Here is a 23,063-nt window from a genome sequence, read left to right on the forward strand (position 1 = left end):
TTGTTTACTGGCTAAAACTCCCTCACAGACAGTGCCGTGTGAGCTGGTGCATTGTCCTGATGCAAGAGCCATGAATGGTTGGCGAAAAGTTCAGGTCGTCTAACTTTTCCATGCAGCCTTTTCAGCACTTCCAAATAGTCAACTTGGTTAACTATTTGTCCAGTTGGTACAAATTCATAATGAATAATCCCTCTCATATCAAAAAAGGTTCGCAACATCATTGCAACAAGTTCATGAACTTAATTGTTGACCTTGTACATTGTATAATCAACATACTTCGTTGAGAACCATAATACAAGATAGGGAGGGACAGAGAACCATGCCTCTTTAAGCTGATTTTATAAAGGTTGGTTTCCAAAAGCTAGCGTTTTTATAGGTTTTAGCGCGTCAGCCAAATAAGGATTTTTCTGTAGAAGAATCAAGCCCTTTATTCAACATGTCAATGTGGCTGGTTGTAATATGGATGTGGACATAACAGAAGCACTGACAGAAATCACGGGCTGTTTGAACCAGTAGACTGACTTTGCACGTAAGAGCAGGAGGCTGCTTCATAGCCGGCGATGTGAGGCAGAGCCCTGTGTACGTCCAGGGAGTTAGTTACCACCCGTGTCCTCCCTGACCTCACTGCATCTCCTGCTCCTCTCCCGATGCTAGGTCTGCTACAGGGCCACTGGCCTCTCTGTTGGTCCTTGAACACTCCTGTCACACCCCCACCTTGGACCTTTCGTCCTTTTGTGCCATGTTCGTTCTGCCTGGAAAGCTCCTCACGTGGCCACAGGGCTCCATCCGCCACCTCCTTTGGCTCATTGCATAAGAGTATATGTGGGGAAAAATAGGGTACACATGTAACACATATGTAAACATATATGCATATGTAGGTGTATAAGGTGATATGTGCCTGAAACATAGCTGAAAAAATATATAAAAACTAAAACACGATTGCCTATTTAGGTAATATTAGATGGCTATAGGGAGAGGGATAAGTGAATTTTTGCTGTGTACCCTTTTTACCTTCTAATTCTTAAATTTTGAGCTATGCGAATACCTATACAATTTTTAAATCAATCAGCATAAAATCATTACAGTAATACAAAATAACTGATTAAATAGCTGCATTTATCATTAATATGTTTTCTGGCTTATTTTGATTCATTAGTTACCTGTTAGTATCCAGAACTGAGTCTTGCACACACCGTGTTTCCCTGAAAATAAGATCTAAGCAGAAAATAAGCCCTACCATGATTTTTCAGGATGATATTCCCTGAACATAAGCCCTAATGCGTCTTTTGGAGCAAAAATTAATATAAAACCCGGTCTTATTTTTGGGGAAACACGGTAGTAGGTACTCAATAAAAAGGTGCTGAATAAGTGAACGAATGTATGGAATGCCTGGACCCACAAATGATTGTAAGTGTATTAACGATGTGAAACCACAAGAATGATTAGGTCAGGACATAATGTGATTAAATAAGTCTCAACTGTTAATGTGGTTTCTGAGAATCGCATGCATATACCACTGAGTCAAAGGTGCACATTCACTCAAGACAGAACTTAGTAAAAAGAGCACATGCCCTCTTTATTAACTTTCCCAGTTTTACAGTAGGCATAATAACTACCTTTATCAATGGAGTGTATACTTAATAAAGGGCATAAGCCACAAAACCTAATTCAGTGTTTTCCACTGCTAGCAAGCATAGCAAGTAAATTGCATTCAGAGTATTACCTGAGGAATTAAACTTTGCTAAAGTTTCAGAAAATGATATCACATGTCCTTTTTCCAGTTCCAGGACAACAAAAACCAAAATGCAATCATTCGGCAGTCGTTATTAATGCACTGAAGACAGCACAGCTCACCATCGCAAAGCGTGTATTTAACTTTTCTCTACTTATCATGAAATTCCTAAATGAGTTAAAGAATTTACAGAGCGTCTAAATTATGGAAGTCACAAAGCACTGTATGTATCTTCATGCTAAGAGCTGAACTATACACTGTAGAAATAAGTTAGTTGGGGATGTGAAGCCAAACTCTACAATCAGTGAATGGACGGCTGCCAAGCAAACAGAACTCAGCTTCGTCTGTGGCATGCTGCCAGATTTCTCGTCTTTGTCCCATCTGATCTTGCTGACAGTGGTGTAAATTGTTATGTCCCTTAAGGAAGTTAATTCAAGATGTATATCAAGGGTCATAAAAATATTCAACTCTCTAGCATCATAATCACATCCATTGTAAGGGAACAATCCAAAAATACTGGCAGAGTTGTAAACCTGAGTGTTATTTGCAATTAGAAACACCTTAACTGTTTTAACTGTCAAGTAAATTCTGCACTTACTCAATGGATACCATAGACTTCAAAATTATGGTTTTAAAGATTATGTTACCATTTGGGAAAATGTTCACAATGCAACACAATAGATTTTAAAACACAAGCTAGGACATTGCAAATCTGTAAAAATTGCAAACGTGAAATTTTAGATAGGGGAAAAAAATGGAAAGCGAAATATTAAAATAAATACAGACATCAATGTCAATAAAAGCACTTATTGACATCCATCCTAGTCTCTGTGCACAGGGTTCAAATTTAGTTCACTGCACTGAATGAGATGATCTTGGTTATTAAAATTGTTCGGAAGGTTCTATTTATAGAACCTATCTGTAGTCTACTTTCTGGAAGGAATAAACTCACAAACATTGCTCAGACACTCCAGCTGCACTGTCCTTCCATTGTTTTCAAGTTAGTTGGATGACATGCACTGTGGTTTCCTTCAAATCCAGTTTTCAGTTCTTTTCCTCATTAGCAATTCTTTGAAGTTTGTTTTTCAGAGAATTGGGTAAATAAAGTAGTTCAAAAAATATCAAGAGGCCATCCTGCAGTAGTAATTGAAGGCATTCACTTAGTTCTGTTCACATTACAATTACGAGGCCTGGCTACAGGGACCTGCGCCAGTGTAATCAGAACAAAGCAGAGAAAGCCATGATGGGGACCCACAGCTCCGCCTGTTACTAGCTGGGTGACCTTGAGTAGATTATGCATCCTCTCTAAGCCCCAACTCCGTCATCTCTAAAATGAGGACGAGAACAGTACGTACATCATAAGGGGCTGAGGCTGGATTCAAACCCAGATTTAACCATGAGGCTACACGCCACTTAGTCAAGCAATGTGGTAAACCATAGGACAGATGTGGGTGCCCTACTTGTGTGACCTTGGTAAACTGAATTTCTCTGTATCTTAATCTTACCAAGGTAGATAGAGGTCCATTTCAATTGGCCAAAAAGACAACACAAGTGGTTCCTCCCACTTAGCAATCATTCCACTATTGCTGGCTCAACAGCTATATAGTAACTGCGGCAATAGGAGACCATCTCTAGACGCAGTCTTTGAGGGCAATATCCGATTCAATACATTTTCTCATCCATGCACCACCCTGAAGAAACTTCTAGGTCTGTCTGTATCAGTGTTGGTATCGACCTCGGAGCTGACATGGATGCTGGTACAAACAGGAATTCAAATTTTCCTCCGGCCTTCACCATGTCTGTGATGCTGGACAACTTCTAATTTCTTAGCCTGAAACTTTGAGGTTGCTGAAACTTTAAATGAAGCTAAGAACACATGCCTTAGAAAATTTAGCATGGCCTATAAGAATCCTTACTCTCCCTCCGAAGGGAGTAACCAATGATTAAATGTTGTCCCAAGAGTTAAGTTAACAGTGAATTAAATATGCTCAAATTCAATTCCAGGGTCATCTCACTTGACCACGTGACGTTGAACAAGTCATGTCACTGCTTGGACCCTCACTTTCTTCATCCATAACATGGGTCACTAGTAGAAACTAATTTCCCTGTATATGTAAATAGTGCTCTGCCTAACATCACCAGCTACGTATTATTATCTTACTGTTAAGTCCAAACAGTATACCGAGTCATAGAGCCCACAATAATTTCTGTCAGTGCTTCTATATTTCCACATCCACATTACAACCAGCCACATTGACATGCTAAATAGATGGCTTGATTCTTCCACAGAAATATCCTTATTTGGCTGAAGCGCCAAAACCTATAAAAACGCTAGCTTTTGGGAAAAAAAATCAGCTTAAAGAGGCATGGTCTCCTTTCCCATCCCCCCGCTTTATATTATTGTCCTAAACAAAATATGTTGATTACACATTTACAGATCACCAGGACCATGGCTCTTAAACATTTTTTTTTTTTTTGCTCTTAAACACTTAATGTAAATTTTGCCACATAAGAGCAAACACCAACACTTGCAAAGTGACACAGAAAAGTGGAAGTGAACAAATTTTCAAGGTAAATGGTAATTCCAAATCAGCTTGATTTGCTCTGAAAACGTGATCCGACTTCCTTCTTCCATTTGCTCAATCTGACCACTGTCTCTCATTACTGAAACTGCCATATTTAAATATTTGACATATGACTCCAAACCCCATCGTTCTCTCTTGACAAACTGGAGTTGCTCTTGTTTTCTGGATAAACGTCATAGGATATGTAGAAAAATAAAATGTAATCTTCTAATTTACGACAGTGAGAGAGATGTTGAAGCCATGAGCTACTGATGTTCTTAACTGAAACAACATTATAATGGTCGCTAAAGGAATATTTCATTCTGATTGTGAGTATGTCTTATAATGTTTCTTGACAAAGCCAAAATAACTTTGTTAATGTGCAGAAAGTCACCGGTCTAGCTACCTCTCCCGCAAAGGGACATATAAAGTGAAAGTCACAAATGGATAACTTTACATGTGAATGAATATGAGCTGTTCCTCTCCAACGTCCCAACAGATGCATAAGAGAAAAGATCAGTGACATTATTAGACGACAGTTTTCAGAATAACACAATATATGAGTATACGCCCATATCAGAGAGAGAATGGATTTTCAATGTATATTAAATAATATGAATACACTAAAAAGTCTTCTCTCCCAACTTCTTTGTCTCTGGCCAATGAGGACCATATTTTTTTGTTTTGTTTTGTTTTACAAAAGGTAAGAATGTTCATTGTAAAATAAATAAACAAACATAAATAAGTACAAAAGCATTAAAAAAAGCAAATGACCAGGCACCTCATCTTCCCTCCATCAGTTTCACTGCTTAGAAGAAAGCTGTTACTTTACAAGAGTTTCTACCAGAAACCATTCCTTTTTCCATTTTTCCATGCTCATGCAGAAATACATATATATGCACACATTTGTGCCAACATTTCTCTTTGTTCTGCCACTTGCTTTTTTTCACACTTCACAATACATCAGGACAATTTACCAGAAGATACAGCAATGGAGTAAAGTAGAAGAAAGCAATCCTGAAGGCTGCACATTCACTAGGGGGTGGTTTTTCACCTCACAACAGATGAGACCACCTTCCAAACTTCCGCCCCTCCCTTTAGAAGACACCCTGCACCAACACTACAGTTACAAGAGGTTGGAAATAGACATTCAAAGAATGAAATACCAGTATGTTCTTCCAATGAAGACTATTTAAATTGACACTTTTAATTGGTAACAATTGGAGCCTCAGTAACACACTGAGGCAGTTCCTCCACATTTTGGTTTGTGGCATTCATTCATGGATTCATGAGGGGCCCACCATGCTCCTAGTGGCAAGCTTGGCTAAAGAATCCAGGTGAACCACCAGCCAGAGGCTCCAAATGCAGAGGCAACATAGAGGCTATGAAATGTACCACGTAAATTCTTGTATTTAATTTTCACAACATCCCTGTGAGAGAAGAACCGTAATGATTGACGCCATTTAACTGAGGAAACAAATTAGGAGAGGGTAAGTAATGTGCCCCAAATCACAGTGAGTCAGTGGCATAGAAACATCTGTCTGCCACCTCTCATTGAGGTTTATACTCTTAGTCACCAGCTTGTAGACTTTACTGCTTAAAAACATGATTTCTAAGGGGTTAGAGGCTTGGAGAAGGCATGGAGTCTCTCTTGGCCTCAGTTGCCCCATCTGTAAAATACAGGGATCAGACGAGTTAATATCACTATGAATGTCTATTTATTCTGGCCCTTTTCTTGAACTGATGATATTCTTTTTATATGTTATACCTTAAACGTAACATACCGTGTTTCCCTAAAAATAAGACCTAGCCGGACAATCAGCTCTAAAGCGTCTTTTGGAGCAAAAATTAACATAAGACCCGGTATCATATCATATCATATCATATCATATCATATCATATCATATTAATTTTTTGCTCCAAAAGACGCATTAGAGCTGACTGTCCGACTAGGTCTTATTTTCGGAGAAACACGGTAATATTCACTTGCATACCTCTCCAGGTCAAAGAATAGTAAAAAATATATAGTTTTAATAACCCCTATATTCTCCTTGTTAGTCAATTCTCTAACTAACATGCTAATTTTTCACTCAGCTTGAATCTTTAGAAGGTAAAATGAAAAACTGCTAATTTCTAATTCTGTATGCCTAATGCCCATCTCAAATCACAATCACAAAATCCCTGGAATAAATGACCTTAACTTGCGGGAAGCTGACCCATTATTTGAGTGAGTATTTGAGCAATTAGTCTAACAAAAGGATTTTTTCGTCTTTGATATATTCAAGTCCATCTATCTCTGAAAAATAAGTTTCAAAGTTAAACACCAGCAGAATGCCCAATCTCCTTCACACGCACTTTATCCTGTACCCCTCTCTCTCCAACAAATTTAACTTTACAAATTTATTTCTGTACGATGAAGAACTTTTTCAATCCCATGTGTAAAACTGTCAATCTCATTAAAAGGTAGTCCAGCAGCCCGGGGAAATGTACTTCTTTCTAAATCTTTAATCAATCTCGAAACATCTGCCAGTCAGCATACCTTCTGTGACGCCAACATTTTACAAATGTTCCCCAGAACCTCACAATCGCCCAATGAAATTGACAGCTCTGAAAAAAACCAAATTGTCTCCTCTCAGTGAGTGGTCTACTTGATGACCCCACGGCCTGTTCATGATTAAAGTGGAATCAAATCCACAGACAAACGCATCTTCCTTTCCTCTGGCTATAACAAGCTTTAACCAGAATTCTTTCATGGTTGGTGTAAACAGGTACTCAGGAAAAAGAACCACACCGAAGTCTTTCAAGCAATAAAAGCTAAATGAATATGCATGTAAATCTTGCCCACTCTTTACTTGGAGCTCCTTCCACCCAGAGAAAAACATGGTTGATACTAATAATGTCCAAATTCAATGTGATGAACCAATGGAAGTATTTCCTTCACGCATTCATTAGATGAAGCTATTGAAGAGATTGGAGCATTTTAACAACAATAGTAAATGAAATAAGCCACCAGACTTTCATTTTATGAAAATAAAACTAAAGAACCATTTTAGTTTTGAGAACACTGGGTGAAATACAGGGAGATACCATGGGCCAACAAATCAAGTGAAAAAAACGTATGCTTAGAAATGGTCTTGGATCCCTTTTTGGAAGGCTGAGCTAAAGCTGCAGATTTTCAATTACAAATCAGGTTGCTGCAAGTTGAGTTTGCCAGGAAGCTGAATCTAAGGAGATTTGCATTCAGAAGGTTAGTGGGGCGATCACAAGAGCAACACTTCGGATGGAGTCCAGGGGACATGTCAGCTGTGACGTACTCTCAACAATGTCCTCTGAAGACTCCCCACACACACGCATGAACCTGGATGTCTGCAGAGTTGTCCCAAGCTGGGGTAGTCACTGCATGTGGGCTGTGCCTAAGGAAAGTGGCTTTGCTTTTGGCCAGGTAGCTTTTTTCAGCATCAGCAGCAAGATGTCATTTTATATAACACGCCCTATCACTCCCGCTGGGAAGAGAAATGTTTCAGTCCTGGAAGGGTGGGGTGGAGATCTGGGGGGCACATCCAATGCCCACTCCACAGGTCTCGCCCAACCCCAGTCCCCATTCCACAGTCAGGCAAGGGATGCTGAAATGTCAAGCCCAATGAGAACGGGTAAATAATCCGAGATGATGATGGTGAAAGAATTGGGGTCCTGCTAAGGAATCCAACTGGAATGTTGATGGGGACTTGGGTAAGTACACGGAGTCTCCACGCTCTTCCCAGAAGGTCTACTAATCAATGAGGCACAACAATAAAGCTAAGAGCGGGGGGAGGAATACTTCCAATCATCCATCTACTCATTGAATAAAGTTATTGAACCTCCCCCACCCCCACCATATGGGAAAAAGCAAGAAGCATGATGAGAACAAACGGCGCCCTTGTGGAGCTCACAGACTAGGGAGTGTGAAAGGAGCAACACTTTACTCTCAAGACGGGTATTTTAAAACGGCTATGAGTGTAATGAAGAAACAGAGCAGCAGGGTCCAACGGAATTCTCCACAACGATGCAAATACTGTGCATGTGTGCTGCCCAGTTCAAGAGCCACTAATGCAATGTGGCTATTGAAGCACTTGAAATACGGCTAGTGTGAATGAGGAATTGCATGTTTTGATTTTTATTTAATTTTAATTAATTTAAATTTCAAGGTCCACATGGGGCCAGTGGCTTCTCCCACCATTTAGATGGGGGATGGTGCTAGGAGAGCATCTCCAACACAATGAATGACACACCAGCTGTGATTTTCAGGATGAGAAGGTAGTAGAGAAAGTAAAAGGAAGAATTTTCTAATCAACAAAAAAGCGTACGTGGGGGCGGCTGGATGGCTCAGTTGATTAGAGTGCGAGCTCTCAACAAGGTTGCCAGTTCGATTCCCGCAGGGGATGGTGGCTGCACCCCCCCAACTAAGATTGAAAACAGCGACTAGACTTGGAGCTGAGCTGCGCCAACCACAACGAGATTGAAAGACAACGACTTGACTTGGAGCTGATGGGCCCTGGAGAAACACACTGTCCCCTAATGTACCCCAATTAAAAAAAAAAAAAAAAGCGTATGTGAAGGCAGTAACAAAGGAAAGAGAGCTGGGCCACAAGAGGAACTAAAGGGAGTATGTTGGCTTGAGTATGGATTGCGGGGTGTGGCGATTTGAGCCCTGATTTGGGGGCACGATGATTCGAACAATGATTTGAGTGGTATGACATAGGGCAGGGTCCAGACCACAGTGGCCTTAGTACATTGCAGAATATTTAGGTGTAAGGAGAAGGCATTCGAGAGTTTTAACGCAAAGGGAGGATAGGGTTGGGTCTGATTTTTTAGGTGACCTAATTTGCTATAAACAGAATAGGTTTGGGAGAGGGGCTTGAGCCAAGGAAGGAGGCAGGAGAACATCCTTGAAAGGACACACACACACACACACACACACACACACACATCAGGGCTGGCAGAAACAAGGTCTCTGAGCTCCCTGAGTGGGAGACTACCTGGTACAACCCCTTGGAAGGAAATCTGGCTCTATTTATCAAAACTGTAAATGTTTGTATACAACTTTGCGAGAGCAACTTCCTTTTTAGGGTTTCTCTTAGACACATAGAATCATGGACATGTAAGTGTGTGCACAAAGATGGTACTACTTCGTTGTTTAATTAGCAAAAGTTAGAAGTTACCTGAAAATGTCCAGTATTAGTCTGAACTAATTAAAGAAATGTGGAACAACCAAATAAATGAATGTTGGGCATCCATAAAAATTTTTGTAAAGTGCCCCAACATAAGTTAAAAGTAAAGGGACAGTGTATATACGTAATAATATTAAAGAATACGAGCACGTATGTGCAAAAACAAACTATATACACACAAACACACGCATTTTCATGTATGCCTGTGCATAAATATCTCCAGACATATATACAAGAGTCTGCCTCGAATGGCTACGTCTGAAGTAGGAGGGAAATTTCCTCTTCATTCTATTCTTTTTCTTTTTGCATTATTTTATTTCTTTACCATGTGCATGTAATGTAAAACACTACTTAAAAAGAATTGATAAATATACCATCTTTTGTTCGTGGTAGAATGGACCTTTTTTCCTTTTTCTTTTTTTTTTCTTTTGCCAGAAATTCAATTCTGCCATTTGAAATCCAAAGTCATACATTTGAAAAGCTTCCTGCTCTTGTTTTGGGCCTAAGACATGTCACAGCAACAGGGTGGCATCCAAAGTTTTCTCCGCTATTTTCCACTCAGGAGGCCAACGATGGGGCACTGGGGAGACCAACTTGGGGCTAAAGAGACTGTTTCGTGTGCTTGCTATGCTCTTCAAACCCACAATCACACTTCTGGCTTGGAGGCGGCCTGCTGGTGAGAGAGGAAGGTCAGACATTTATGTCTCCGTTTTGCCGCAATGGAAGCCGAGGTATGAGAAGTTCAGGGACACGCTCTGGTCACAGCAGATGGCCAGCAGCACGACAGGGTCAAAATCAGGCCCTTCTCATTCCAGCCAGGTTTCTCTTCTCCATGTATTTTCCCTGCACTGAGCACTGCAGGTGGGAGACTGCAAAAAGGCTACAAACAAAATCACCCAAGAGAATCCCACAAAACTCTTAGAATTCCTTGGGATTTCCGAACATGTGTACACATCATATGCTAAGGTTCCTGTCTGTTTCATAATTTAATATGCAAAATGTTATCTTAGGGTTTCAGTCATTTACTTAACTGTGTATTGAGCACCTACTATGTGCCCAGGCACTATTCTAGCCACTGAGAATTCAGCCATGAACAAAACAGAAAAAAGATCTTACCCTCTCCATGCTCAGAGGCCAGTAGAAGAAACGAACACTAAAGAAACGAATAATTGAAAAAACTATTACAATGGTGAGGAACGAGCCCGAAACAAACAAAAAGGGGGTGAGACAGAGAATGTCTGAGCGAGGCCACCCGCAACTGGATGGTCAAACAACTCTCTGAGAGGTGACTTCCAGGCTGATAACTGAAAAGCCAGCCATGGGAGAGCGTTACAGATAAACAGAAGCATCAAGTGCAAAGGATGTGAAGGAAAAAGAGCGTGTCCTGTGAAGGCCAGAAGGGAGCTCACGTGACTGGAGCTGAGAGAGAAAAGAGAGGCTCAAGACTCCGAATTAAGCAAGGTCTTGTGGTTCTTGATATATATGGAATATTCAGAAATTATATATTCTATCAGGAAAAACATTAACATCTTCCCTCCCAGCTAGACCCACTGGAAGCATCTTATAAGACTGACCAAGCTAAGAAAAGTATTGGTTAGGCTACATTAGTCAATATGTATTTATTTGAGTCAATAGATATATCCTTTTACCCAATATATATTGATCAAATTTCCAATTTTATACTTATTTTTAGATTAAAAATAACAAATAGTTACAGTTAACATATGATGTATCATATCTTCTAGGTCACTTTTATATAGCATTTCCCAGGAAGGTGCTTTTCTAAGGAAGTAAATCATCTTCTATGGGTTTCTAAACCCTTACTTAATAACTACTTTTTAAGTTGAGTAAATATCACTCTTAAAAGAAAAAAAGATTACAAAACTAAAAAGATTCAAATCATAAAATTGCCAAGAACCCAGTCTAATACTTGAGAAAAATCTATATACAAATGGGTCCATTTCTCACCTATTTGACTAGCAGGCCCTTGAAAAAGAGCACTTTTTGCAAGATGAGAGGAAAGGGGCATTCTCATAGCGTGCTGGGGCACACCCTCCAACACAACGTGGATAAAACTTTACATCTGAAGATGCTTGGGCAATGAGCCCCACTTCTAAGAATTGATTCACCAATATGGTCATCACTGGGTGAGATGAGGGGTGGTCTGCGGCAATGTTTATAACAGAGGAAGACAAGGAATTACTCAATGCTCCAAAAGAGATGCAGCTGGAATTCAAATCCAGGCTCTGCCATGTTGTGTGACCAGGACAAAAACTTAACTTCTCGGGAATGATCTGTAAAATGGGCATAAAAATAACACCTACATCATGCACATATTCAATAATGGAAGGAAGGAAGGAAGGAAGGAAGGAAGGAAGGAAGGAAGGAAGGAAGGATAAGTAAATAAATATATTCGATGTATCCATATACTGAAATCCTACCTAATTCTTGAAAAGCATGATATCCTGTTTCCCTGAAAATAAGACCGAGCCGGACAATCAGCTCTAATGCGTCTTTTGGAGCAAAAATTAATATAAGACCTGGTATTATATTGTATATTATATTATATTAAAGACCTGGTCTTTTATTATAGTAAAATAAGACCGGGTCTTATATTAATTTTTGCTCCAAAAGATGCATTAGAGCTGATTGTCCGGCTCGGTCTTATTTTTGGGGGAAACACGGTATGTTGCTAAGTAAGAAAACGATTGTGTAGAAGAGTATGTAATTATATATTATGCACATACACACACGCTAATTTTTGATACATAGACTATTCTGGAAGACACTATTCACAGTGATTGCTTCTGGGGAAGGGAACTAGATGACTCCTGGGGACAAGGATGAAAGGAAATCTTATCATTCAATGCTATAAACCTTGAACCTTTAAATTGTGTCCCAAGTATACATATTACTCATTCCCAAAAGCATCAAATAAAACTTAATTTTAAGAAGGTCAATCCAAACTTCCACTGTTAACTGCTGTATTCCCTGATGCTGAATTTGCAGGTTATATACTAACAATATTTATGAGAAATTCTAGAACATTCTACCACTCGAGAATAGAATCTACAACAAATGTAGGTGGGGATGGACAAAGGCACAGCTTTCTATTTGTCTTCTTATATTTGAATACCGCATTGTATTTTTCTGACCTGCCAGTAAAATCATTCATTCATTCAATCAGCAAATATTAAGTATTTACTATGGGTTAAAAACTGGGATACAGCAGTGAACAAGATAGCCAAGGTCTTACAGAACTCACATCCTAGTGGGAGAAAACGTAACCAAAAAAAGGAGGAGGAGGAGGAGGAGAAGAAATTATCTGGCACAAAAATAAGAAAATGAATCTTAAGATATCCTATGCATATGCTTAAATTAGAGCAATGTTCCAAAGGGCTATAGGTAGAAGACTTTAGATGTGGTGGTCAGGGCAGACCATTTTGAGGCAGGAAGTAAAAAGCGAAAATCTGGATACCAAGAGGGAACCACCAGCCAGGAGAAAATCAGAGAAGATCCGCCATTAGTGGAGAAGACAGATTCAAAGAACAAAGACCTCTCCAGCAGCAAACTCTCAGGGAAATGTTCCTTTCAAACCTCCCTTCACACCACATTTTGCATCTGAATTAACAGCTATGTATAGAAGATCTGACTAGTTTCCTAACATGTAGATTTGGGGGTCACTGTTGGTGAAATACAACCCAGGCTCAAAAATGGTTCTTTTGCAAATTAGCCCAAATATCTGCATATTGGCAGAAAAAAGTCCCTGGAAACCCCAAGAAATTGTTCATATGAAGGGTAAATTTTGCTAGGGGATTCAAAGAGGTATGATTTCTTAAAGGTTTTTTTAAACAAATTTCTTTTGAGTTAATGTGTGGCACTAAGATAATAAAATGCATTTTAAGACTTTAATTGCTTTGCTAAACAGAGAAAATTATATTAAGTAAAACTTTGAATTCAAAGTAGTGTTTTAATTTAATTTGAGTTAGTCCATTCATAAAACAGGCTAATTTCTCTTTCTATTAACCACTAAAGTATTCATTGTATATATGACTGAAAGGAAGATAAGATAAAGGTTTAGACAAATTTGGGATAAGTTTGGGGGGGGGGGCGTTGGGGTGAGAAGTTTCACACCCATGGTGACATGAGACGGGAGTTCCTTTAGAGGATGGTATTGAATACATGGGATATTTTTTCTTAAGACCCACATGACTGAAAAGGATTAACATCCAGAATACATTTTAAAAACTGTCAAAACTCAATAGTTAAAAAACAAACAATCCAATTAAAAAAATGGACACAAAACAGGAGTAGGCATTTTACTAAAATGTAAATACAGATGGCAAATAAGCAGGTGAAAAGATGCTCAACATCACTGCCCACTAGGGAAATGCAAATTAAAACCACAATGAGATACCCATACATATATCTCAGCAGGTCTAAAATAAAAACTAGAGACAACACCGAAAAATGGTGACAACATCAAATTCTTGCCAGGACACAGACTGGATCACTCATGCATTGCTGGTGTGAATGTGAAATGGTAAAACCATCGTGAAAAACAATTTGGCCATTTCTTAAAAAAACTAACCAGGCAGCTATCAATAGAACCCACCAACTGCTCTCCTGGGTATTTATCTAGAGGTATGAAAACTTACGTTCATGCAAAAACCCACACACAGTGTTTCTATCAGATTTATTCATGACAGCCCCAAACTGCAAACCACCACTCCAAAATGGAATTCACCTTCAACAGGTGAAATGGCTATAACAAATTATGCTGCGTCCACACCATGAAAAAAGGAAGCCCAAAAGGTTACATACTATATGGTTCCATTTATATGATATTCTTGAAATGATAAAATTGCAGAAATGGAAAACAGATTAGTGGTTGTCAGGGCATTAGGGTTGTGGAATTGGGGAGCCCAAGGGGCAGCTGTAAAAGGAGGAAGTGGTACCATGCAAAGGTCTGGCTGCCTGCTACTTGACAAAGTTAAAAATCAAGAGCCAAGGTTGGTGGAAAGAAAAGCAGGCTGATTGAGACTGCCAACTTTCCAGGACCATGGCAGAGTCCTGTCCAAAGGCCATCTCCCCTTCCTAGAAGGGACAGAAGGTTTTATAGGTACACAAGAAGAACAAAGGAAAGGGGGAGTCGGTCAGGCAGGTCCAAAGGCTGTCCCGGACCTGCCTGACCGGGGTCTGGCCCGTTTTAAGATAATGTTATCTCTGGACTCCGCCACCGAGGTCTGGGGCTTTGTGTGTCACTAGCGAAAACTACAAGGGAGTTGCAAAACCCATTCCAGTGTCCTGAGGATTAAGAAATTGCTCTTTTCGGGTTAATCCATGAAATGGATTACCGAGGCATGTGTAGACTTAGGAAAGGGAACAAAACAGACTTTTAAATCAATTAGTGAGGGGAGAAACAAAAAGAAAACAGTGGACTATCAGGGTGAATCTAACTGCAAACTAATTATTGATTCACTGAGTTTCACCCTCACGGAAGGACCCCGCCGTGAGGGAATGTCCCGTCTGTATCTTGACTGTAGCAATGTCAGTAAACCAGCTGTGAAACTGCACTACAGACTTGAAAGATGTCTGTGGGGGAAGCTGGATAAAGGACGGGGGATATCTCTCTGTATTATTATTTACAATTGCACATGAACCTACTATTATCTAAAACTAAAAATAATAATAATTTAAAAAATGAGACAGTGGTTCTTAACCTTTTGGAAGATGCAGAGGGTAGGAGGTGAGAGGGTCTGGGCCAGGGAGGTCCAAACTCTGAAAATCTGATAGAAGCTCTGAAGCATCATCTGAGAACAAAAATCTCCTGCATCCTCTCTCCAGAGCCTGTTCAAGGACTCCACTCAAGAACATAATACGCACAGCTAACACTTGTGTTCTCCGGGATCCAGGGCATAAGCAGAGGCTCAGAACACCAGGAAAATAAAGATAGTCCCCTCCCCACCTGCTCAGTAAAAATCAGCATCCAAATACTTATCCAAACTGTAGCCATCTGCCTGCTAGAAAGAAGCTATTTTAACTTCAACGTTCGCATGGATCTGTGGCATTTCTAAACTCACAATTTCGTTTCGAAATTCACAGAAACAGGGGGTGGCAGGAGGAGGGCATCAGAATCTCTTCCTGGCTTAGACTCTCCAAAGATTTCTTTCTAACTGACTGGAATCACATTCCTGGAGTAAGAGGAAAATCAAAATTGTCCATCCTCATTTCGCAAACAGGGAGCAGGGAGAGATTGGAAGATATCTTTTCTCTTCAACGTTTGACCTGTTACTCAGACTAGTTCACCTTAAAATTAGAGTGAATATATTAATTTCAAGTTAACAGTGTAAGTCCAGAATTAGAATGTTAATTCCTTGAGGATGTTTGACTGCACCTGTCTCACTTAAAGATGGTTTATCCTGAGCTTAACAGTAGTACCGTGTCTCCCCGAAAATAAGACCAGGCCTTATATTAATTTTTTCTCCAAAAGACGCAGTAGGGCTTACGTTCAGGGGATGTCATTCTGAAAAATCACACTAGGGCTTATTTTCTAGTTAGGTCTTATTTTCGGGGAAACACGGTAGGCACTCAACGAATAGTTGATGAGTGATACAATAAATGGCAGCAAATATATCCCCAATGAAACTTAAATTCTTAAAATACCAAAGTTAATGATTCCCCAACAAAATTACAAAACTGCTTAAAAATAAATATTTCTAGTCATCTAATGAATATGACCAAAAAAAAAAATACATTGGCAGATGTGGGGAAAGCCATCACATCAGGAATTTGGTTTATATCTACACACAAAGTCCCTGAATTGGCCATTCTTTGCTTAAATCAGTTTTGGGGCTGACGATTAAAAGCTGATTTTATGCATAATTAATCCCACCATCCACATGGACCACTGAATGACAGTAGCTAAAATACCAGCTGGAAAGTACTCCCAACATGGAAACCGGTGAAGTTGATTCAAATGGGGTCCAACGCCTGCGTAGTCTTGACTTTGGCCTGCGTATTCTATCTGACCATAAAATCTCACTCCTGATAAAGTTATCTCCAAGGTCTCTTTCTCCTGAGGAAGAAAACCCACACTTCATATATGTTACTGAATGGCCATGTGTGTTGGTGTGTGCACACGTGTGTACAGATACGTGTGCACCAAGAGTATATGGTGAATTTGTTCTACTTCTATGATTTTCATGTTATATTTATAACTTTGTCACGGTGCCACGAAAATGCAGATTCCTGATCATCTGTAAATCCAAAACCTCCAAATGAAATAGTAGGGCCTCTTCGGCACACTGGGGTCGGGTGAAACACAGCAACAGAGGGGTGAGAAATCTGTCTTCCTAAAATCTGGCCATTAACTAACCAATTTTTCAAATTCATTCTCTGCCACCCAGAAAAACCCCAAATGAACAGAAAGACCTCCCAGTCTGATGAGCTCACTCAAACCAAAGTTCCATGGGGACGATTTTTTTTCTTTCTGTCCTTGGTATCTCTGCCATTTATCTAAGGATCATGAAAAACCTTACAATGGCACATATTCCTTCTATAGCTGGCATCACGGGCAAACACTGTCTGTGCTGGTATGCTATTTATGGATATTAAGTTTGTTTTCCTAACTAATCATCTAGTTCTTTGTGGGTGAGAGCTATGCAGTAGAAGCAGTGGAAACAATAACCAGCTCAGTGCCACTGTCCTCTAACAGTACGGGAGTGGTAAGCGTGAGAGCAGTAATAAACATTAATTGGGTTTCCACCACATCCAGCATTGTGTTAAGCCCTTTTATGAGGGTCATTTATTAGGGAGGTATTATGAGTCTCGCTATTTTCACAGAAGACTGAGGCTTACAAATGTTAAATAACTCATTAAACGTCACATAACCGGCCAGGGAATTGGAATTTTGACAGTCTCATGTCAGAGAATATGCTTTTAAACCAGTACACAGTGATGGATTCGTTCATTCACCCAACACACCTTCATCGGGTGCCTGGTCTCTGTTGGGCACTGTTCCAGGCAGGGGGGGGTGCAGCTATAATATAATTAAAAGAGAATTCCCAGCCTTCGTGGAGTCTCACATGGTATTTGAGAGATACAGGCAATCGACAAGGAAAATATACAGACCAGTATATGATGGGGATGATAAGTCTAGAGAGAAAAACAGGAAGGGATAGAAGGGGGGGAGGAGGGAAGAAACAAAACTGTGCCCAGAAGGCTTCAACGAGAAGGTGGCATTTGAGGAAAGGCTGAAGGGGGGAAGGGCGGGCGCCTGGGGGAACAGCACTCCAAGCAGAGAGAACAGCAACAGAGAAGGATCCGAGTCAGCAAGGGGTCTCAGAGCGCCTGCCAAAGCTTTTCCTGTGATTTGCAAGGAAAGACACTGGTGGTTTGAGCCAGAGAGACAAATTAGGAGGTTCCTGCAATATTACAAGGAGGAGATGACGGGGCCTTGGGCCAGGGTGGTAAGAGTAGATGGTGTGAGAGAGAGTCGGATTCTAGATCTGTTTCAAAGAGTCCACAGAATCTCCTGATGATGGGTTGTGGCAGTGAGAGAGGAGGGAAGGCAAGAGAAATGACACGAATGTTTGCTTGCCTGCTTACTTGATTTTTACCAGGGCAACTAAAATGTTGGGACCTCTAGTGGCTGAGATGCAGACTCCTGTAGAAGCCGGTTTGGAGAAATCAATCAAGGGTTTGGACTCAGAAGTCTGAGACATCTGTCAGACCTCCAGGTTGAGAAATGGACTACACAGGAGAGGAGCTCCTTGGTAGACAGAGCACACAGGCGTATTTAGAGATGAGCAATGGAGGGGTTGAGTGCAGAGAAACAGAATAAGTCTGAATTTAAACTCTGAGGCTTGGATGGTGGACAAGTCATAGCAATTATTGACCGGGAAGTCCTCTCAGTGGTAAAGGAAGAAACCAAATGAGGACAGTTCGAATGTGCCATTTAATCACACACTCAGCCAGGTTAATGATGTACAAATCGCTCGATTCACCACTCAGCTAAGAATAAATTTTGAGGTCCTTTTGTGGACTAGCCAAATAATAGTAGACAGCTGCTCCCCTTCCCTCCCCACAGCCCCCCAAATAGTAACATGGACATTCCTGAACAAATGCTGTACCAGGGCACAGCTTGAGACCTCCACGAACCAATGGAGATTAAGCTAGAGAATTAAGATGTGAAGATACTGAGATTTTTGAGTTGCATATGTTGAATTTCATTAAGCTTTTCTATGTTCAAAGACAGAAGTCAACACATTTTCAATTGCTCAGTCGCTTGAACTGTTTAGGATCTCAACTAAAGATGACCACTTATCCACCACCCATTTGAATGGGGATGGTCTTAGAATGTTTCCTGTCCCATTAAAAGAATAAATAACTTAAATGTATATAATGTGTAAAAGTTTCATCCAATGAGAATGTCTACAGCTGCAGAAACATTTATGCTTTAGGGCACTTCTAGATATAAGGATAAGAAAATCAATAATCCCTATATCTGTCCACCAATCCAAACTCATCTTTGTTTCTATAAAAGACATAATACAATCAGAATCAGTGTTGTGTGCTTTCATTGCATTTTCACAGGTATTAGCTCATTAATGCTCCCAATATAACTCAATAGTGTTCACTGTACAGGTTAGAAAACTGAGGCCAAGAGAGGTCAAGGGTCATAGAGCTAATGAGTAATAGAAACAGAATTTGTTCTCTTCTTTTTCCAAATCCAAGGGAGCATTTCTTGGCACAACAGCTGCTTACCATGAAATGCTGTTTTCTTGTTTAATTATAAACCCTCCTAAACACGGTTCTAATCCGCAGACACTTGTCTGGATTCCATTAATAAAACCACTATGTCATATTAGTTCCTAAAGAGGCTTATGAATTGCACAGTCATGCCTTCACTCTGTAGTTCTGTGCCAATTTCAATGTGCACGTCCAGAGTGCCCACCCTGTACAGACGCAGTGCCCTCCCTCTCCTTGAGACTTACACGTGTTGCATGCTGTTTTAGGCTGTACAAAGCCTAGCTAAATACCATTAACATTTCTCACTTTGGACAGAGGGTCCCTACACCATTGTTCCAAAGCAGTCTTTACCATTACTAGCAGCCGCCATTTAAAACTTTAGTTTGTACCGCTTTCTGACAACTCTGTAACCAGCCTCCTTGGTTTATGTACATACATCATATCATAAGAACATTTTTTTAAAAATGAACTAGTGATAAAACCAATGTGAACAAGTAAGACCAGATTTCTTTGATTATATTTTTGACCTTTTCTCTCCATGAGCAATATACCATCATTCAACAGATATTCAAAATGTATTTGAGTGTTAACACAGACGAAAGGAATAAATCCTGAGAAAGTACGCTGCTCGTGGGCATCCAAAATACTGTAAAATATAAAATGAATGCAAATTAAACTATATTTCCTTTCCTTCTGCTTCAAATATCTGTCCATAAACATTGGCACACACATAGGACTATATTGTGTCAGTTGTAATAATATAGAAAAATAATCTCAATTACTATAAGCTAGAAAGTTATGGTAACTCGTCTTTCAAATAAATCACCATGTGTCACAATTTGGCATAAACCCCGATCCTTATGAATAATTCACATTTTGTGCATTAATAATGCATAGCCTCTTCCTATTGGAATGTTCCCAACCACAGAATGGATCTCTCTTAACAATTTCCTCAACTGACATGACAGTAAATCTAAAATCAGAATGGTGTTTTTGAACACTGCCTTTCATATCGTAATACTCTGGTTGGCCCATAAGGTTATCAAAAATATAAAGTTCCTATTATTTCTTGCCATTTGCATGAGAGTCACTCAGTTAAGTACCCCAACAATAGTTGCTCCTGCTGATGAGAATATCTGCATAGCAAAAAAGAAAATCAAGGAAACTTAAGCAGGGGAGATAGGGTTTGATTAGTTCTGTTACATTTCTCCCTAAGTATATATTTATATATTCACAATAACAAGGGACATAATTACTAAAAGATGGTAACCAGCAGAGAAAGGAAGAAAAGAAGGAAAAGAAAGACAAGAAAGAAAGAAAGAAAGAAAGAAAGAAAGAAAGAAAGAAAGAAAGAAAGAAAGAAAGAAAGAAAGAGGAAGGAAGGAAGGAAGGAAGGAAGGAAGGAAGGAAGGAAGGAAGGAAGGAAGGAAGGAAGGAAGGAAAGGGACTAAAACAAATCAGGGAAGAGTTTTTAATAGCTACACATGTTTCCCATCAGGTTTTCCTTTCTAGCTGTTTACCACGGTAAAATTTCCTTTGACTTTTCAGTAAAATTATCTGGCATGCAAAAAAAAAAAAAAAAAAATCCAAAGACCAAATAAGAGAAAGGTGCCAGTGACATATATCTGTAGAGAAAGACATTTATCACTATAACTCTACTCCCACTGAGGGCCATTCCAGACCATTACTGACATTATCAAACAAAGACAGAACAATACTTGACACAAGGCAAAGAGAAATGGGGTAGTTTGAAACTAAAAAAAAAAAAAAAATTATTCCAGGATCCTCCCCCGCCCTCAGGAATTCCTTCGCCGTCACTCCAGCCCAAAGACGGGCAGAATGAGTGCCCTCTGAAGTTCCATCAATGAACGGGGAAAAGAGAGGGAGTTTTAAGAGAGCAGCCATCCATCCGTGTGCCAACATCTGGCCCCTACAAGTACCCTTCGCTTAATTCATTCATTCTTTTAGTACTTATTTAAGAAGCACTTGCTCAGGACCAGGTATTAGGTTCCACCCTAAATAACCTTCCAGTGGTTCCACTGTGTATTCCAGCGGCAGATACCCGCCACCCAGGCTAAGGACAGGGGCCCATTCAGATTCGGCTATCTACCCCAAGTTGGCCTGAGCAGAGGCCACCCACACCGCCTTTGCCAACACCTGCGACGGAGGTGGGTCACTGTGCCATTCCTGCATCCTGAAGAGACCTTTCCCTGGGCGCAAACCTCTCCCTGGGGTCACATGGGTCACTGACCTTGTTCACAGCCAGCCGACCCATCCGACGGAAAAGTTAAGTTGGCGGCGAGTGGGAAGAGGGGCACCGGGGGCATCCGGCGAGCTCAGCGTCCGCCCGGGTTCTCAGCGCTAACTCCCATGGCTACCGAGAAATATTTATTGCGAGTCGATGGGCTCCAGTGGCTATTGAAGCCGAACACGCGGCCACCGTCAGAAAGCCAAGTCCTCCGAGAGATAAAGATAGATCCATTACATACCTAGAGCTGGCCTGACCGCGGCGGCCCCCGGAGGTGTGCATTCCGGCGGAGACAACCACAGCGCAACCCTCCAGCGCGCGGCCGGGCGTTCTGCCTCCTCCCTGCGAGGATGCTGGCTCCGGAGAAAGACAATTGAACCGGCGAACAGAAGAGAGAAAAAAAAAGGATTGATACTCACCCCTAGGCGTCTGCTCCTGATCCTCACGTACCCTTGCTTCACTATATCATTGAAATTGGAAGCCATCCCGGACAGCCGGTGACCCCCTCACCCAAGCGCACGCACCCTAAGTGGCTTTGGGGAGGGTGGAGGGCAGGGTCAAGGGAAGGCGTGGGGGCGGGGGAGAAAGTTGAGGAGGTGAAGCTGCTTCGGCTGCTGCTCGGCGTGGCTTTAGAACGCGCACATCACTTTCTCTGCCCTCCCCCCCCCCCACCCTGAAAGTGGGCGGCCGGCTTGCAGCCACTTTGGGGGAGCGCAGAGAGCGCGGCGCGCGAGGCGAGGCTGGAGCGCCGGCGTCAGCTGACTCATCAGCCAGCCTGCCAGGAGGAGGAGCGGTGGCTGCTCAGGGATCCAGCCCTGCCTCCTCCCCCGGCCCAGGAGGAGGAAGAGGAGGAAGAGGAAGGAGTCGGGTCGAAGGGGAGGAGCCCCGCGGGTCCCCGCGCCCGACGGTGGCCACCCGCAGGCTCGCACCCTCCCCTGGTCCCCCCTCCTCCACCTGGCCCCGCCCGCTTCCCCCTCCGATCACTCCCCTCCTCCTGGACCCCCGAGCGCGCCCTGCCTCCACCCCCACCCCCACCCCTCCTTCACCTCGCTGACAGCCCACCCAGATAACGCTCCCTCTCTTTCAGCGCCTTGGCTTATTTTAGAAGGAGAGGAAATTTCACTTTTTCCCCACCTCCTCCTACCTTGCCTTTCCCTTCAGCCTCATCTCTTCCCTGAAAAGGGCTGGTTTTTACCTCTGTTGTGCGTGTGTGTGTTGGGGTGGGGGTGCGGGGGTGTTGCCAAGGTTTGCCTTGACCTTGGCATATGAGGAGAGGGATACTGCCAGGGCTTAAGCTGTGCTCTCCCTCGGGTTTTCTTGGCACACTGGCCCCAGCCCTCCATGACATCATTTACCACAGTTTTCTTGTTTGAGTTTGTCTTTCCCACCTTAATATGTTTCCCAGGGGCTAAGATCTGGTTTCATTAATATGTGTATCCCCAAAGGCTGGCCCAGAGCAGGTGCTCAATAAATCCTTAGTCTCAGGTACTGCTCTAGGCCCTTTCAACTCCCCTGTGCCTTATGAGTTAGGTATCCCCTTGTGTAAGTAAATACCAAGT

At 41.4% G+C, this 23,063-nt stretch overlaps 1 protein-coding gene across 2 annotated transcripts in view; it reads right to left on the reverse strand.

Moving 5' to 3' along the window:
• The window catches only part of DOK5 (docking protein 5), a 127,227-nt gene extending 104,859 nt beyond the window's left edge, over positions 1–22,368 (reverse strand). The window contains exon 1 of one of the 2 annotated variants that reach the window (XM_019726052.2): positions 21,924–22,368. In XM_019726052.2, coding sequence (XP_019581611.1) covers positions 21,924–21,989 — 66 coding nt within the window. In that variant the 5' untranslated portion in view covers positions 21,990–22,368. Of the gene's footprint in view, positions 1–21,507; positions 21,652–21,923 lie in introns of those variants that run through there. The other variant, XM_019726053.2, reaches the window with a different exon arrangement.
• Between the last annotated feature and the right edge of the window lie 695 nt (positions 22,369–23,063).

The sequence above is a fragment of the Rhinolophus sinicus genome, linkage group LG13 (genome assembly GCF_036562045.2).
Source record: "Rhinolophus sinicus isolate RSC01 linkage group LG13, ASM3656204v1, whole genome shotgun sequence".
Taxonomy (NCBI): Eukaryota; Metazoa; Chordata; class Mammalia; order Chiroptera; family Rhinolophidae; genus Rhinolophus; species Rhinolophus sinicus.